The 17861-nt window shown below is 23.1% G+C and overlaps 4 protein-coding genes across 6 annotated transcripts in view; 1 reads left to right on the top strand and 3 right to left on the bottom strand.

Annotated features, from left to right (window-relative positions):
* Positions 1 to 1193: 1193 nt before the first annotated feature.
* LOC122500992 lies at positions 1194 to 2317 on the bottom strand. 2 transcript variants are annotated; one of them, XM_043610187.1, is made up of 2 exons: positions 1958 to 2317; positions 1194 to 1802 (listed from the first exon to the last, which is right to left on the bottom strand). In XM_043610187.1, the coding sequence occupies exon 2, from the start codon at positions 1793 to 1795 to the stop codon at positions 1382 to 1384; it is 414 nt and encodes a 137-aa protein (XP_043466122.1). In that variant the 5' UTR covers positions 1796 to 1802; positions 1958 to 2317; the 3' UTR covers positions 1194 to 1381. The 2 variants fall into 2 exon arrangements, with proteins under 2 accessions (XP_043466122.1, XP_043466121.1); XM_043610186.1 differs by having other exon boundaries at positions 1194 to 1796.
* A 3922-nt stretch (positions 2318 to 6239) lies between these two features.
* Positions 6240 to 11666, bottom strand: LOC122500991 (E3 ubiquitin-protein ligase RNF216-like). Of its 2 annotated transcripts, none has more exons than XM_043610185.1 (6): positions 11521 to 11666; positions 10406 to 11030; positions 9770 to 10332; positions 9384 to 9644; positions 7087 to 7276; positions 6240 to 7005 (listed from the first exon to the last, which is right to left on the bottom strand). In XM_043610185.1, exons 2-6 carry the CDS (start codon positions 11012 to 11014, stop codon positions 6967 to 6969), a joined length of 1662 nt encoding a protein of 553 aa, XP_043466120.1. In that variant the 5' UTR covers positions 11015 to 11030; positions 11521 to 11666; the 3' UTR covers positions 6240 to 6966. The 2 variants fall into 2 exon arrangements, with proteins under 2 accessions (XP_043466120.1, XP_043466119.1); XM_043610184.1 differs by having other exon boundaries at positions 11408 to 11652.
* An 875-nt stretch (positions 11667 to 12541) lies between these two features.
* Positions 12542 to 17517, bottom strand: LOC122500986 (E3 ubiquitin-protein ligase RNF216-like). The gene is made up of 6 exons (XM_043610177.1): positions 17411 to 17517; positions 15598 to 16126; positions 14768 to 15387; positions 14456 to 14689; positions 14208 to 14358; positions 12542 to 13017 (listed from the first exon to the last, which is right to left on the bottom strand). The coding sequence occupies exons 2-6, from the start codon at positions 16105 to 16107 to the stop codon at positions 12976 to 12978; spliced, it is 1557 nt and encodes a 518-aa protein (XP_043466112.1). The 5' UTR covers positions 16108 to 16126; positions 17411 to 17517; the 3' UTR covers positions 12542 to 12975.
* The window catches only part of LOC122500987 (band 7 protein AGAP004871-like), a 283194-nt gene continuing 278292 nt past the window's right edge, over positions 12960 to 17861 (top strand). Inside the window, exons 1-2 of the mRNA XM_043610180.1 lie at positions 12960 to 13036; positions 16315 to 16666. The gene's annotated coding sequence lies outside the window, so the exon portion shown is untranslated. The remainder of the gene's footprint in view (positions 13037 to 16314; positions 16667 to 17861) is intronic.

The raw sequence follows: 17861 nt of genomic DNA, 5'->3' as shown, positions 1-17861 counted from the left end.
TCTAAACAATTCTAATTATAACAAATATAAAAAATACATGAATTCAAATTTTAAAAATTTATGATGCAAAATTCTATTCACTTTCTTAGTTTTTTAAAATATTGTAAAGCAATTTTTCAACAATAATTAAATTTCTTTAAAGAATTTTTGGATAATTTAAAAAAATTAGTCAATTTTTCGAAGAAATATAATGAAAAATTTTGAAAATGATTGTTTTTTTTTACAAATTTTTAACCAATTTAAAAAAAAATTAGAACTATAAAATTTACTAAACATTCAAATTTTCAAAAATTTCAATTTCAAAATCTTTTGGAATTTAATTATTTCTAAAAACTTTTACTATAACTCTATCAATATATTCAATTAATTTCTAGAATTTTGAAGAAATTATTCTTTCAAGAATTATTTTTAAAAAATTCTTAAATTCTAATTTAAAATTTTTTTTTGTTACATTTTTTAAAAAAGAAAACAAAAGTTACAGTTGCATTTTTTATAAAAAATTTGTTATTTAAATAAAAAAATTGCAACTGTATTTATATTTAATTTTTGTTTTCTTTTTAAAAAAACGTAAAATAACAAAAAATTTTGTAAATTAGTATTTAAGAATTTTTTAAATATAATTTTTCAAATGATAATGGATTTTTAGTTGAAAAAATTCCACATAATTGAAATTTAGTAAAATTTTTTGAAATAATTGAATTTTTTGAAAGAAGTTTTTGAGAATAATTAAATTTTGTTAAAGAATTTTTTGACAATTGAAAAAACTAGTCAATTTTATTGAATAATAAAAAATTTTTAAAATGATTGTTTTTTTTCAAAATTATAATAATAATTCTAAAAAATGAGATTTTGTAAAATATTTTAAAGTAATTATTTTATTTAGAAAAATTGTTGATTATTCGAAATTACCAAAAAACTAAATTCCTTATAATTTTTAAGTAAAATTTACTCAAAATTCAAATTTTTAAAGATTTTAATTTTAAACCTTTTAAAGTTTGATTGTATCGAAAAAAAATTGTTACTAAAACGCTTATAATAGTCAATTATTTTCTAAAATCTTAATTGAAATTCCATTTAAAATAGATTCTGATCAGAAAGTTTATTTCTATTATTTTTCTATTCTGTGAAGAATCTGTTATTGTTTAAAGTAGAAAAAATTTAAAAAAGGCAAAAAGTAATTTTTAGTGGCGCAAAACTATAGAAAAAATATCCAAATTGTAGTCAAAAGCCTGCAATATTATTTCATATCTAAAATCGAAAAAAATATAATTTTACTATTCTAAATTTCTCTAATAACGATTAAAATAAAGATTTAGCATTAGTTTCCTTTTCTTTATTTAAATAAATAATCTAATTAATGACTATTAAATATTTTACGTAATTAAACTGTTGGTTTGCATGTTTTGTGATTAAGACAAATGTCAAAACAACATTTCGCAGATGATATGCATTCATCGTCATTGTAACAAGGAATTGGAGCATCATACCACCAATCGTTGCTCCTTGGACAAGCGTGCCTCACTGGTGGACATTTCCTCCCATGTTCCTGATGCTTCATCTCTTCCCAAGCAATATGTTCATGATGATAAATTTTCGGAAATCCAAGAGCGAACCACAAGTGGGGTATTAAAATTCCCATCATTGACTTCAAAGGATTTTCTTCTCTTGACTTTTCACTTTTCGACGAACAACAGTAATACTCCCATTTGTCAGTTTTGCACCAATATTTACAAGGTTTCCCAAATCCCACGACAATCAGCGAGATAATGCACAAAAGTACGAGCTCTTTCTTCATACTGAAACTCAAAATATTGAAATGCGGTTAAAAAGATACAAAAATACAATATAATTTTATTTTATAACGAAATGAAATGAAATTTGGAATTTTAATTTTAATATTTTCAAATGAAACTATATTTAAATTTAATGCAAAAAAAATAAATTTTGTAATGCTCACCTGAATGTTGTTATTCAATTTGTTCTTGCTGATTTTGAAGAACTTGGTTTATGTACATCTTCCCCCATTTTCTTATACGTCCAAAAGCAATCTATATTGCCTCTTGTTATTTACTGTACAATTTATTCTCTGCCTCTTAAATCAGCGTAGATGTCGATTTTCAATTTAGTTTATAAATTTAAACATCTACTAATTTTAAAGATATGAAAAAATATTTGTCACTTCTATGAACAGTTGGCAGAATGAAAATGACACACCAATAATAGAAATGTCAAGATAATCGAAACGAACATGTAATATTTTCAAAACGGGTTCATCCCTTTGAATAATTAATATTTCTACTAAATTATTACAACCAGTTTATTATATTTTTATCAATGCTAATATTTTTATTATTATTATTATTATTATTATACTGGAAAAAAAAATTTATTTGATTGAAATAACCGATTACTTGACTATCATCAATTAAATATTTAATTGAATAAAATAATATTTGTTGGAGTCAATTAAATGGTTCAATTCATATTTGCTTAAAATACTGAAATTTTTGGTTCAAACACCATTTAATTGATTCCAATAAATATTATTTGATTCAAGTAAATATTTAATTGATAATAGTCAAGTATTCGGTTATTTGAATCAAATAAATTTTTTTTCAGTGTATTATTACTATTATAATTATAATTATTAAATTTTGTAAGTAATAACAATTAATATTAATAATATAATTATATGAAGTTTAATTCATTAGTAGTAATGATAATAATTATGTTAATATTAATCAAAATAATTAACAATAATTGAGCATTTGAAACAGATATCTTCTATGCTGTTACTCTAGGATAAAAGACTTTTCATTCCCTGCAGTAGGTAACGCGTTCCTTTCTAATTTTGCCTCTTCGCTGAAGATGGACTCAGCGATTTAAGTACAAATATAAAATGTAGACAATTAAAAATATGTTAACAAAGGTATTTGCAATTTTATAAATATTATTTTTCTTGTTATTTTATTATTTATAAAAATAATTGAATACTTGTGAAGAATTTTGGTAAAATTATTTAAGATCCTTAAATTAAATTTTTTTTGAATAAATTCTTTGAATTTTTTTTAAACTAATGGAGATTTTTTGAGACGCCTGTTTATCCCCGTTTATGCAAATGCTCTAATAGTCATTTGATCTAATTTAAAGGTTATAAATATTCAAATGATCTAAAGAACATTGAATATAATGTGATTTTATATAAAAGTCTAATTAATAAAATGAGTTTATTCTATAATTTATTTTTAAGCCAATAATCAAAATATCCAATTCGCATTTTCTATAATCATAAGCAATTATAAAATTTTTTCACGCAAACTTTCAACTGATAAAATAGTTGTATAAGCCAAAGTTTATTTTTTATAATTTTATAATAACCTAATTTTAAAGTGTTATAATTTTTAATTTGTATAAATTGTAATTTAACAAATGTCTGTCAAATCTAAATGTAGTAAAATATAATTTATTTAAATAAAATATCTTTTTTAAAAAATGCTAACAACCTCGAATCGTCAATTGATCAAATATTCAAAACATCTAATCGTCATTTCGTCCAATGCTAAAAACATCGAATCGTCAAATGGTCGAATGCTTAAAACATCGAATCGTCAATTGATCAAATATTCAAAACATCTAATCGTCATTTCGTCCAATGCTCGAAACGTCGAATCGAGAAAAAGTTGAAAAATTTGCTTGATGTAAGTTAACATTTATTTAAACCAAGCAAATTTTTCCAATTTTTCTCGATTCGACGTTTCGAGCATTGGACGAAATGACGATTAGATGTTTTGAATATTTGATCAATTGACGATTCGATGTTTTAAGCATTCGACCATTTGACGATTCGATGTTTTTAGCATTGGACGAAATGACGATTAGATGTTTTGAATATTTGATCAATTGACGATTCGAGGTTGTTAGCATTTTTTAAAAAAGATATTTTATTTAAATAAATTATATTTTACTACATTTAGATTTGACAGACATTTGTTAAATTACAATTTATACAAATTAAAAATTATAACACTTTAAAATTAGGTTATTATAAAATTATAAAAAATAAACTTTGGCTTATACAACTATTTTATCAGTTGAAAGTTTGCGTGAAAAAATTTTATAATTGCTTATGATTATAGAAAATGCGAATTGGATATTTTGATTATTGGCTTAAAAATAAATTATAGAATAAACTCATTTTATTAATTAGACTTTTATATAAAATCACATTATATTCAATGTTCTTTAGATCATTTGAATATTTATAACCTTTAAATTAGATCAAATGACTATTAGAGCATTTGCATAAACGGGGATAAACAGGCGTCTCGATTTTTTAAATAATTTTGAATAAAAATTTTGAAACAAATTGAATTTTATGAAGAAATTCTTTTAAGTTCTTAAAACCTGATCGTGTTTGTTCGATAATGATTTAAATTAAGTTGTTTTTTTTAATTTTAATTGAAAATTCTAAAAATAATTGAATTTAAACAAAGAATTTGTTTCAACTTTTTAAAATAATCGTGTCTATTTAATAACATTGGAAATGATTATTGAATTTTATAAAAAATTGTATTAAAAATAATTGAATTCCTTCGAAGAATTTTATTATTTATGAAAATAATTCAATTCTTGTGAAGAATTTTATTAAAATTTTTAAAGATCCAAAATTAAAATATTTGAAGAATTTCTTTCAATTTTTTTAAGTTAATGGAGATTTTCATTAATAATTTTCCTTTAATAATTCCCTTTAATAATTTTATTTCAAAATATTGAATCTAATTGAATTTTATAAAGAATTTCTTTCAAGTTTTTAAAATAATCATCGTGTTTGTTAATGATTGAAATTAATTTGATTCTTGGATTTTATTAAGATTTTTAGGAAATAATTAAATTTTTCTTAGAATTTTTATTACAATTTTTTTTAAATAATTGAATTCATTCATGAAATTCTATTAGGATGATTGAGAAAAATTTGAATTCTTTTAAACAATTTTATTAGAGTTCTTGTAAATAATTAAATTCTTTTAAAGACTTTTTTTAATTTTTTTGAAAATATGTAATGTAGTTTTTTTTTAATAAATTTAATTGAAAATTCTGAAAATAATTGAATAAAACAAAGAATTTGCTTCAAATTTTTAAAATTATCGCGTCTGCTAATAAAATAAAAAATTTGATTATTGAATTTTATCAAAAATTGTATTAAAAATAATTGAACTCCTGAAAAAAATGTTGTTATTTATAAAAATAATTTAATTTTTGCGAAGAATTTTACTATATTTTTTATAAAAATATTTGAATTGATTCGAATTTATTAAAATTCTAGAAAATAATTGAATTCTTAGAAATTTATTAAATTTTTTGAAAATAAAAATTAATAGTTAATTATGTACTTAATAAGCAAATTTTTTAAATTCTGAATCTGAAATTATTCAAAAATCGAAGTTTCTATTTGAAAATAAAAAATTTTGTAATTTACGTAATAATATCAAAAATAATAATAAATGGAATATCATGTTTCGGGCGCTAGTTTACTATAAGTTAGTAACTATAAATAATGAACAAACTAATAATCATTATAATTAAGAAATTACAAATGAAATTAAATAATTTAATATTAAATAATAATTATTAATTCTATAATAATAATAATAACAATCACTACTTGATACATGCCTCGACGTTATGGAACTTTTTTACATAAGAAAGAAACTAATACAACTATTTTTAGAGATAATTCGAGAAAAGTAAATATAAAGCTTATAATTCTGCTTTTGGAGAAACCTTTTCATTTTTTTTTTTTTTTTTTTTTGAATATCCTTGAAGCTTTTATATTTCTCGTTCATAATTAAATGAAGCACTAATTTTAAAACTCGAATATTTTTCTCTGTAATTATATAAATAAAATAGTAACAAAAAAAATAACATTTTGTACTTTTTTTCATTTTCTGTTACTTCCACGCGAATAACAAATTATTATGTTTGTTTTACGATTCAGAGACTGAATGTTCTCCTATTTAAATTCCAACAACAAAAGGGAAATGTGGAACTAATAAGCTTATCTTAAACTTTATGACCTCTGTTAATAATACTCAGCACGTAAATCAGAAACAGGTGGCAAGATTGATCTCGAATTCATGTTTACGATCCGCGCCCTTTTACAGATCAAATTCAAAATTGAAATTCTAATTAAATATTCATTAATATTGAACGAATTGTGAAAAAAATGAAAAAAAAATATCTCCGATGAATTTATTTTCTTTTTTCAGAAAATTTATGTATTTGAATATTAAATTCACCGAAATTAACAAAACTATCGATACAGCTTTATAATAATTCAATATTTTTGAAAGGAATAATTCCCTCTTTCTCTCTCTCTCTCTTATTCTATAATATAAAAATTTCAGCAATACAGAAAGCCAAGCTTTTCCATTTCGTGTTTGAATTCTCAACACGGATTCGAATATCGCGAGGGTTTATTTTCTGTGTGAAATCATGAAAATCCCTGGGAAACTCGGTATGTCACGTGAGGTTTCGTTTCCCACTTTAAGTCGACATAGACAATCGATATATGGAATTCCAATTGTTTTGCTAACTGGACCCTCTCACTCCTATTAGTTATAACGTTCAAAGATCTTGTTCTATTTATACATTAAATTAGGAATATTAAATTTTAATTTTCCTAAAAACGAAACTCTTTCATGCTTTCGTTGAGCATCAAACTTGAAGTACAATCTATTCGTAAAAATTTTTTTTTAATATTTCGATTCTTAAAATATAGAACAATTGTTTTAAATCCTTTTGATTTCAAAGTTCTATCTAAATAATATTAAAAAAACTAAACAGTTATAATCTTGATTAATAAAAAACTGTTGTAAACAAAAAAAAAAAACAATTCATTTTTTTCTCGAAAAATCATGAATTATGAAAAAAAAGAAATGAGTATCTTATGTAAATTTTTGAAAAATTTCAAGGGGCAATTGCTTTAGCGACTTTTAATACGTGTTCCTGAAAAGTAACGATCGTGTTAAACTTTACACGATTTTTTGTAAAAAATTATAACTGTAATATACAAAAGCAAAAACTTACTGGAAGTTCGTTAGAATTTGGTATTTGATCGTGTGGCCCTTCGGTTTTTTCAGGTAAAACAGGCAAAAGTACGTCAATCATTTCCGTCTCGAAATCAGGATTTTGTTTCAGGATCGCTTCCTTGGTTTTTTTGGCCACTTCCAGTACGGATTGTACTTCTTGGTACTTGTCATCCGTATACAAAGGACATCTGAAATTTTGTAAAAATTAAAATCTCTTATTTTAAAACATTTCAAGCACACAATTTTTCTTACAGACTTCGCACTCATTTATTAATTAAAGAAAAAGTAGTAAAAAAAGTACCTATCGAAAAATTAAATTTGACCAATACAGAGTTGCCACAAAAATTTTTATTTTTCCTGACTTTTCCCCAATTTTCAGACAAAATTTTGACTTTTTCCCTGATCCTAAATAATATTCTGATTCACTCTCAAAATGATTAAATACTCAAAAAAATACTCAGAATGATCGATTTTTTCATATTTTATAATAATTACAGTTGACCGAGTGATGAAATCATTATTTTATATTATAAGAATATTGTTACTCTAACTTCTTTAAAATTATTTTCAACATTTCAATTTAATTATTATTTTCTAGAATTTTTAACTAAAATTCTTCTTCAAGTTAAATATATTCTTAATAATTTTTGAAAAATATATCTAAAAATTTTCAAATCCATTTGTCTAGAATTCAATTTTAAGGAAATTTCGATTATTCTGAAATTCTTCAATTGAATATTATTATTAGAAAATAAAAACATCAAATAATTTCAACAAAAAAATTCAATTAAACTTTTCCAAAAAAAATTAATTCTTCAGAATTGAACCCTTTGATGCAAGAACCAGACGTAGCCCATTTAATTTCAATGGTCCATGTCTGGTTCTTGCATCAAGGGGTTCAATTGTTAATATGAAAAAAAAAATTATGAAAAATTCAGATTTTCAAAGATTTTAATTTGGAATCTTTTTAAAATTCAATTAATTTCTAAAAATATTCACCTTGTAATGTTTTTAATATTCAATTGTTACTGAAAATTCACTTTTAAATTAATTTTTATTAGAAAATTATAGAAGAATTCAATTATTTAAATACAAAAATAAATTATAAATTATAAATATTGAATAATTGAATGTTTCTCAAAATTGAATGTTCCTAAAAAATTTTATTAACAAATTTTTAAATAATTGAATTAATTCGACGAATTTTGAAGAAATAATTGAAGAATAATTTTAAAATAATTATCTTGAAGAATAATTATTGCATTTCTCGACGAATTCGATTAAAATTGTACTAAAAATAATTGAAATTATAAGATGAGTTTTATTATTTATGAGAATAATTGAATCTCTATAAAAAGTTTAATTATTTACGAAAATAATTGAATTATTCCGAAGAAATTTATTTAAAAAATTTGTAAATAATAGAATTCTTGCGAAATTTTTATTATTTATAAAGATAATTGTAATTTGAATGAAAATTATTTAAATTATTTAAATCTTTGAAAATAATTGAATTTCTGTGAAGAATTTTATCACTTTTGAAAATAATTTTTATATTAGGATATTATAACTTTAATTTTACTATTTTCGAAGAAAATTTCTTTACAAAAATTTAATTCAGAGGAAGTAAAATTTACTCTGGACATAATAATTTTTAATGACAAATTGTACTACATTCGAAGAAAATTTAAAAAATTTTCATACACAAATTTACTATTAAAAATTGTTATTTTCAAAGTAAATTTTAATAAAAATTTGTAAAACATACTTTCAACTTTATTTTACTTTGTAAGTATAATTCAAGATATTTTATATATCTTACCTTGTATAAAAAAATAAATAAACAATTAAAAAACTCTGAGAAAATAATAGAAAAAGATTTTTCTAACATTTTTCCGAAATTTTCTAAAAGTGAAATTTTTTTAGGTGTTTTTGAGGAATTTATTTAATTTAAGGAGATAAAAAAAGGGGAAAATAAAAATAAAAAGGGGATTAGATAAACAAGGGGACTGTAATGTAATTATTTATAAAAATTATAAATACAATTATTTCAAAATTCCACTAATTTTTAGAATTTTTTAAATAGAATTATTTTAAACTTTAATAATTGTTTAGAAAAATAGTAAATTAATAATTTTTAAAATATTCAAATATTATTATATACTTTTACAGCAATTAGAATTTTTTAAATGAATATTTAAATATTATATTTTACTTCAATTGAAAATTTTTAATCTTTCAATTTAAAAAACTTTTGAAATTCAATTATTTTTTAAAAATACAAAATTAACTTACAAGTCGTGTCGATCCGATCCTTGACCATTAAAATGTTTATAATTATCCGACGCTACTGATGCATCACATAAATAACACTGGCTAGCGCCACAAACACATGTCATTCTGTTACATCCCTCTGATTTTAGGAATTGCTTGCCACATTTTAGACAATTTCTAATCAAAGCTCGTGTCATTTTTTCTTCCAAATATATTCGAGCTTTTCGTATTTCTAATACGTCTTTACATTCGTATGGCAAATGATTCATTTTTTTACACCTCCTAGAAAGAAAAAGTATATTAAATTTCACGAATCAATTGTATTATATAATAATAACAAATGTTTTACATATTCTGTATATTGTCGATAATTCCTTTTCATTGCAATGCATAAAAATTTCAAATACCTGCAAGATTGTTTCCTACAATCATCATTAAGGCAAAAAAATATTTTACTCTCCTCATCAACTTCTTGCAAAAAAGTACAGAATGGGCAACTTTCTGCGTTTACAGAAGCTTCCAGAATCGACTCTTCTTGTCGTTTTTGCATCAAAATATTATAGGTTTTCGAATTTAACACTGTTTTCAATGTTGCTTGACTGTATGTACCATTACACTTTACGAAGCAAGGAATATTATAAATACCCTCGGAAATTTTGCATTCTGTTCCTAATCTAATACACTGATGGCAAAAATTGTGATCGTTATCACAAGTTGACGATTTTGATGCCGGAACGAGAGTTAAACACGTCTGGCACTCCAATACTTCTTCCACTGAATTTTCAAAATCTTTTTCAAAAATTTTTTTATTGTAAATAAAAGAAAATTCATGAATTTGATTCATGTTTAAACTTTTTAAAGAGTCTTTTGTTATTTCGTGCAACTGTCCCGAATGTTTCTCTACTAAATTATTGGACGTTAAAGTTGCATTAAATTTACACGCAGCATATTCGTCGTTTATTACTGCTTTCTGTTAAACAAAAGAGAAAAAAAAATGTTAATTTTTCGTTCTAAATAAATAAAGAAAAAATAATAATACTTACTTCTACATTTTTAAAGAGATCGTATAATAATGCTTTTGTAACATCATTATCCTGACATTCCCTGTTAATATTTTCGAAATATTCGATAGGATTCGATATTTCTTTTACGAATTCCGCAACAGAAAAAAAATTCGTAAAATATTTTTTATAATCATCATCGAGTTTTTTTCTCTTAACATAATCTTCGCGACTTGGATATTTTTTCTCCCTTAAATTGTCTTCGATGAATGTATTTATTAGTTCCGGATTTTTGTAATTTATTTCCGCATAATCTTTTAGATATTCCGGATCAGCATCCGGGAATATTTCTATTAACCTTCCTGTTTGTACATCAGGTGTAGGAATAATTTCAAATTTCCATGAGCTGGAATTTCTCGCGACATTTTCAAGGTCCACGTGATTCGCACCATTTACTAACAAATTTTCTGTCATGTTCGAAATAAAACTTTGATCGTCTTGCACGTCTTGCATATCATACAAGTGTGGATTCAAAATCATATCTTTTATATGATCGGCTGCAATGTTCGGGAAAATAGAACGTATTCTATAATAAATATTTAATTTGTTAGCTGGAAGGTCTCTTCCAGAACTTGTGCCGGCAATATTCATTATTAAAAATCAAAACCTGCAAAAATTCGAGACAAAAAAAATTAATATGAACAAAAAATGAGAAAGTAAATAAACGATAAAATCAAACACCGGTCTGCTTGTTTCCTATTATACTCGATTAATAACATTCGATTATTGAATATAAAATTCGAAAAACTGCTTTATGTTGTGATAAAATATAAATAAACGAAATTTTGAGACTAAAATAAAAGAAAAGAAATTTATAACAAAAATCAAATTTTTGTTGTTAATTAGTGAAAACAATTTTACGATTCAAATTCTAACCTATAAATTATAAATTACAAATTCACAACATATGTCCAAAATATATATTTAAAAATAAATATTTCTTTTATATAGTTGTAGATTTAATAAAATAAAAAAAATTTTTACCCTGAGAGCTCTGGGATAAAGATTTCATGTGACAAACAATTCTCACTGAATTTAGGTTCACAATACGTGAAACATAAAATCAAACAATAGCACGAAGAGGTTTGTCGACTTACTGTGACTTACTGCCTTTGATTACGCTTTTAATGCAGCCAGTTTTTCTTTTTTTTTTCTTTTTTTAAACACAAAGGCACTGGAAGGGAATAGAAAATGGCGACAACGAACTTTTTTTTCTTCTTCTTCCTATAGATGCTTCGTTAACAATCGGCTACTTCCGTTATTTACGAAAAACCGATTACGTTTAGGACTTCCGGTAAAAAATCACAATATTTAAAAATTACTCAATATTCTTTTTTCTTTTTTAATAAAATTTTTGTAAAGAAAAAATTAACCGTATTTATTGCCTTTATTTTATAAAAGTACGAATATTTAAATTGACTTAATAGTATTATTGTTTTTTTTCGTTGAAATTATTTAAAGTAGTTTGTTTGACTCACGTAGTTGTGATCTACTTTTCATTTAGCGGTTTTTTCCCCCCAAATTTTCACTTCCGGTTGAAAACAATACGAAAGTGCTCCAATTTTTTTCTCTTTCATTCAGTTTTATTGTTTAAGAAAATATTGTTTATTAATTATTTTTGTATGAATTTCGTTTTTGATGGGAAAATAACAATTATTTTAAATATCGTGAAGGAAAAACGAGTATTGCAAATTTTCGCAAAGATGACAAACGTAAGTTGGCAATAAAAATGTAATTGTTATTATAAAATATAATGTTAGAAATAATAATTTTAATTTTTACAATAGAAATACTAGTCTTAGAAACATAAAAACAAGTAATTTCAGCTGACATCAATAAAAAATTCAGTTATTATGGGAAAAATAAGTTGCGATCAAATATAAGCGCACAAAATGTTTGCAATTTTTCTGCATTTGCATAAAAAATTAATTGTTAAAATAATATCAAGTTAATTATTTACCAATTTGTTTTCAGTAAAAAAATTGTTTTGCCTCATTATAATTTTTTTTTGTCTAAAAATATTTATCTAGCATTATTAATCCTTTTACAATGAAAAGTTAATAAATACTTGAAATTTGAGGTTAAATTACGTCTATCGGAATAAATCTATAATTATCATTGATTATAAAAAATTTAAATTTTATTTACTGTAAAGAAATAGCAGTGAACTATACAATTCCAAGATGTTGAATTATTTCTAAAGTGTGTAATATTGTTAATATTAGAGCATATCTCGAAATTTAATACAGTTTTGTATATTGTGGATCATTCAGAAAATAGATATACTTTATTCGACGGCAAATTTATGAAGAGGAATGAAAGTTCACTGAATAATGAAAAACCGATAACTAATAAAAGGCGCACATAAAAAAACTAAAAGAGAACATTTTTTAATCGATGAAAAAGTAATGTATTTACGTTAACTTAAAAATTAAAAACAAAATATTAATATACTGTTATTAATAATAAAAATAAAAATTGAAAATTTATGAAAAGAAAAAATAATACTCCATGATGTGTGGTTTTCTGCTTTCAGATGTGACAAAGGGAATTTAAAATTCCGGAAGTGTTGACGATTCCCTTAATGCTATGGTCTGAAAATAAAAGATGTTGGTAAGTTAATATAATTATACAATCTTTGAATCTTTGAATTTAATTTTTAAAATAATCCTTTCTTTAACATTAGATAAAAGGTCAAAATAGTTGTTTCTATTTTAGAAAATTTATTATTTAGTTATTTGAATTTATTTAAAACAAAATAATGTTCAGGCCTCGAATACTATGACTTTTTCAACTATTTTGAGAAAAAAACACTTTTTTGATCATTATTTTCATAAAATACGACTTTTTCGACTTTTTTTTCAAATATTGCAACAAAATGCCACTATTTTGTGTAAAATGCAAATTATTTCGATTTTCATTTTTTTTTTTTAATAAATTTTCTGTGTATAAAACAGTTTTTTAAAAAATTGACTTTTTACTTAATTTAATTCTTGAATAATTTTCGGAAAAATACTAAAAATAAATTATTTAGAGAAGAATTTTAGTTGAAAATTGTGGAAAATAATAGAATATTAGAAGAGTTATAGTAAAATTTTTTGGAAATAATTAAATTTCAAAAGTTTTCAAATTAAAATTTTTAAAAATTTGAATTTTGAGTAACATTAATTTTTTGAAAAACTTTTAGTTTAATTTTTAAATTTATAGATTATTTAATTATAAAGCTTTCCAATAATTAAAATTTCGTAACATTTAATGGACAGCAATTGAATTTTTGACGAATTTAAAGTGAACAGTATTTTTGAATAATTATAATTCTCGAATAATTTTCTGAAAATTAATAAAAATAATTGATTTAGAAAAGAATTTCAGTTACAAATTCTAGAAAATAATAATTGAATATTGGAAGTCATAGTTTAATTTATTAGAAATAATTAAATTTCCATAATTTTTCAAATTAAAATTTGTTTAATTTTGAATTTTGAGTGAAATTAATTAATTTTTAGAAACTTAATTATTTGAAAACTTTTAGTTGAATTTTTTAAAAAATTAGTTAAGTTTTTAAATATAAATTAAAACTGTTGAATTAATTTAGTTAAATGTTCTAGATATTAAAAATTTTTTTTTTGAAAGTCAGGGAAAAGTCAAAATAGAAAATGAAATTTTTGTGATAACTCAAAATAAAATAATCGACTTTTTCGGTATTTTTAATCGATTAAAAAAATTTATTGTTTCTCAAAGTCGATTCGAGGCCTGAATGTTTAAAGATAAAGTGATACTTTACCGGCACAGTTGCACTTGAAACGTTAGCATAATTTGTCGGTAGAATTGATTCCACATTAATTTGGAGATTAGGATCCAATTCAAGTAGTGCGTTTGTGACTTTTCGTCCAACAAACGCGACAGTGGATGCGTCTGATGTGTGAGCGTTACACCTAAAAAAATAATAATAAAAATATAAAAAAATAATAAAAACTAATTCAGAATATTTTCATTGAAAAAAAAAATTGAATTGTGAAAAAAAATACTGACATTCTATCTACGTGATCATGAGTTATCGATGACTTTCCACAGTAATAGCAAAAGGTTTCTCCACAAGGACATGTTATAAAATTACACCCTCCATCCTTAATTGACTCCTTACCACATCTTCTACAAGTTCGAACCAAGGCTGCCGTCATTTTTTCTTCGACAATCAGTCGTGCTTTTTTGTTTCTTTCAATTTTTTCACATTCTCTCGGCAAGTGGTCCAGTTTTTTGCACAATCTATATTAAATTAAAAGATGTTTAATTTAATTAAACAGTTAAATTATTCGATAAATTTATGACTACATATATTTTTACCTGCAGGATATTTTTCCACAATCAAGATTCATGCACGTGAAAAGTTTATCATTCTCAGGTAAAATTGTAGCATAGTGACAGAATGGACATGAATCTAAACCTTCAATTTTTGCCGCTGCTATTTCTTGCTCCTGTACTTTTGCCAAAAGAATTTTGAATTTATTTGGCATTAGAATTTTTTGCAATGAATTTAAATTTAATTCGCTGCTGCATTCTTGAAAGCATTTTATGCGATAGCAACCTTTTTGCAATTCAACGTCTGTTCCTGTAATTGTACATGTTTGGCAAAAAACATGTCCTTCTCCACAACTTATTGCAAATTTTGGATTAATTCCCTCGAAGCAGCATTCGCATTCTAGTACCTCTTGATTTTCTTGAATATTAACGCTCATTTTTTGAGGATCATATTTCTCGTTTTCTTCTTGCTGTATGATGTAATCAATTATTGCTTGTCTATTAGAGATGTATTCAAATTCTATCAATACATCTTGACAATTTTCTACATCTATTTTAGTTTTTTTACGTTTTATTTTTATTTCAATGTTCTTGTTGCTTAGAGTTTCAAACGTTTCGATAGGATTAAATCCCTTTTTTGTATATTCGTCGGATATCGTAGACAGCTGTAAGAATAAATTTTTTTTAATTTAATTATAAATTATTATATAACTATTATTATGTAAAATATAAATTATTATAATTAATATCTAATATTAAATTAATAAATTAATTAAATCGATAATATGTAATTATAATAATAAATTTTAATATGATTGAAAATTAGTAATAATTCTTAAGAAATAAATTAAAATTTAATTATAAAAAGAATTTACCTTTAATTGTCTAAAATAGTTTTTAAATAATTCAAACATCTTTAGACTGTACTCAAATGTTCTTTCTGGATTTTCAAAAAATTCCACTGCATTTGGAATTGCTATTAAAAATTTTTCAACATCAAACGAATTTGATGGTAATTCTTCATTCGCATTTGTGTCCTCAGGTACGATTTCCGTAAATACTTTTAAATCCTCAACATTTGATAAAAAATTCTCCAGTCGACTGCAGTCTTTTTGATTATTTATAATTTCTTCGCTGACGGAATTTAATAAATCCTCATTTTTGAAATTAGTATTTTTTGCTTGGCGAAAATAAATATTTTTTATTACATCGGGATTAATATCCGAGAAAATTGTGCTTAATTTTAAAAAAGCTTCACACCATTGTGTATCATCCTCGGACGTGGGGACATCTCCTCGACTTGTCGAAGCTATTGGTTCATCATTAAAAAATTCGATCTCCAAAAAACCTCCGATTTCAGGATTGCAATTTTGAATGTTGCTCATTTTTTTTTCTTTTTGTTTACTGAAAATAAAAAAAAAATTATTAATAACGATTGATAGACTTTTAGATGATATTCTGTTATTTTTCAATTATAATAAATAATTATTATAAAAATACGTTGGACTTTTAAGAAATAAAAAGTAACATATTGTTGTCCGATTGTGTCGTTTTCATTAATAAAAATTAAAAAGAAAATTTTTTTGTTACAGATGAAAAAGTGTGCATTGGAAAGGAATATTAAAAAAGGATATTACAAGGAATATTAAAAAATAATATTACAAAGAATATTAAAAAATTATATTACAAAGGATATTAAAAAAGTATTCTACAAAGGATATTAAAAAAGTATTCTACAAAAGGATATTAAAAAAAGATTCTATAAAAAGATATTAAAAAAGGATTCTATAATGAAAATTAAAAAAATGATATTACAAAGGATATTAAGAAAGGATTCTACAAAGCATATTAAAAATTATTTTATAAAAGAATATTAAAGAAAAATACTACAAAGGATATTACAAAGGATATTAAAAAGGATACTACAAAGGATATTAAAAAATGGTGAGTTGTTTACTTTTTCTACCACAACATTTTCAAAGAATAAAGAATTTGAATACAAATCATTTTTGCAAAATTGCAGCGAAATCTTATTTTAACTTTCTCATTATTAGCTCTGAAAAAGTCTTACTTTGCAAAATTTAATAAATTCAACTAAATATAATATTTTAGAATTTAGAAAAACTGAGAAAAAAGGAAATTTTTACATAAAAAAATTATTATTATAATTATTATTTATTTTATTTTTTAAATACAAAAGTGACGCAAGAAAATAAAAACTTAGGATTGTTAGTAACAATTTTCCTTTTCTTTCTTTTTACAAAAACAAAAAAAATCAATGTTGATTATATATAGCGTTGTTTTGTTTTTATTTTTCTGTGATAAATTACACTTTCATATATGATTGAAATCAATTGAAATACATTAATCAGTTAATTATCTTAGTGAAAAAAACTTGACAAAATAACAATAATAATAATAATAATAATAATTGAAAGTAAATTCTCTAAATAAATATGAAGTGCAATAGAATAAAATAGCCACGTGCTTTTAAAGCTTTTTCATTGAGAAAATTTGAAAGTCAATTGTTTCGTTAGCAATTTTGCATGGTGAATTGTTTTCTCATTAGGCAAAGTAGGAATATATCGGTTTAATAGTCTTTTGTAATCAAATTAGTGAATCTGATTAATTGACTATAAACCCGTGAGACCCGTGATAAAGAGAAAAATAAGGTGTATATATACATACCTTTTACACAACAAATGCCAAACAAAAGAGTACAAGAGAATAACTGACGAGGTTTTTGTGATTTTCTTTAATTCTTTCTCTTTAATCTTTAGTGCGGTGGCAGCACTTTCTTCGATATATATCGATATCTAAATCTTTAACAGGGCCGTAAGATTTTTAGACGAACCCCTTTTTGTTTATCGAAGAAAGAATTAACGATCAAAACGATAAAAATATTCGAAAATATTTTAAAATAACTTCGAAATCTACTTCTACTATTTTTAATTATTAATTTTCTCTATTTCAAAATCGTTGTTTTCCGGATGTCCATTAGCAGATTGAAGTTAGTTGTTTTTGTTTACTTTTTTGTTTTCTAACTATTTATAATTATTTTAAAAAATTTTTTTTTTAATTCTTATAAAGAATTTTATCAAAATTTTTGAAAGTAATTTTATAAAGAATTTTATGAAAA

This window comes from Leptopilina heterotoma, unplaced genomic scaffold, assembly GCF_015476425.1.
Source record: "Leptopilina heterotoma isolate Lh14 unplaced genomic scaffold, ASM1547642v1 Lhet_197, whole genome shotgun sequence".
Taxonomy (NCBI): Eukaryota; Metazoa; Arthropoda; class Insecta; order Hymenoptera; family Figitidae; genus Leptopilina; species Leptopilina heterotoma.
The sequence above is the reverse complement of the archived record's forward strand: the minus strand, read 5'-3'. Positions and strand labels throughout refer to the sequence as shown.

Coding starts and splice junctions, on each gene's coding strand:
- LOC122500992 (XM_043610187.1), bottom strand. CDS start 1,795: ATGAAGAAAGAGCTCGTACTTTTGTGCATTATCTCGCTGATTGTCGTG.
- LOC122500986 (XM_043610177.1), bottom strand. CDS start 16,107: ATGAGCAACATTCAAAATTGCAATCCTGAAATCGGAGGTTTTTTGGAG. Junction 14,359..14,455: donor CATGATCACGTAGATAGAAT/GTCAGTATTTTT, acceptor TTATTTTTTTAG/GTGTAACGCTCACACATCAG. Junction 13,018..14,207: donor TTTCAAGTGCAACTGTGCCG/GTAAAGTATCAC, acceptor TTTTATTTTCAG/ACCATAGCATTAAGGGAATC.
- LOC122500991 (XM_043610185.1), bottom strand. CDS start 11,014: ATGAATATTGCCGGCACAAGTTCTGGAAGAGACCTTCCAGCTAACAAA. Junction 9,645..9,769: donor TGTAGGAAACAATCTTGCAG/GTATTTGAAATT, acceptor TTTTCTTTCTAG/GAGGTGTAAAAAAATGAATC. Junction 7,006..7,086: donor CAAATTCTAACGAACTTCCA/GTAAGTTTTTGC, acceptor GTTACTTTTCAG/GAACACGTATTAAAAGTCGC.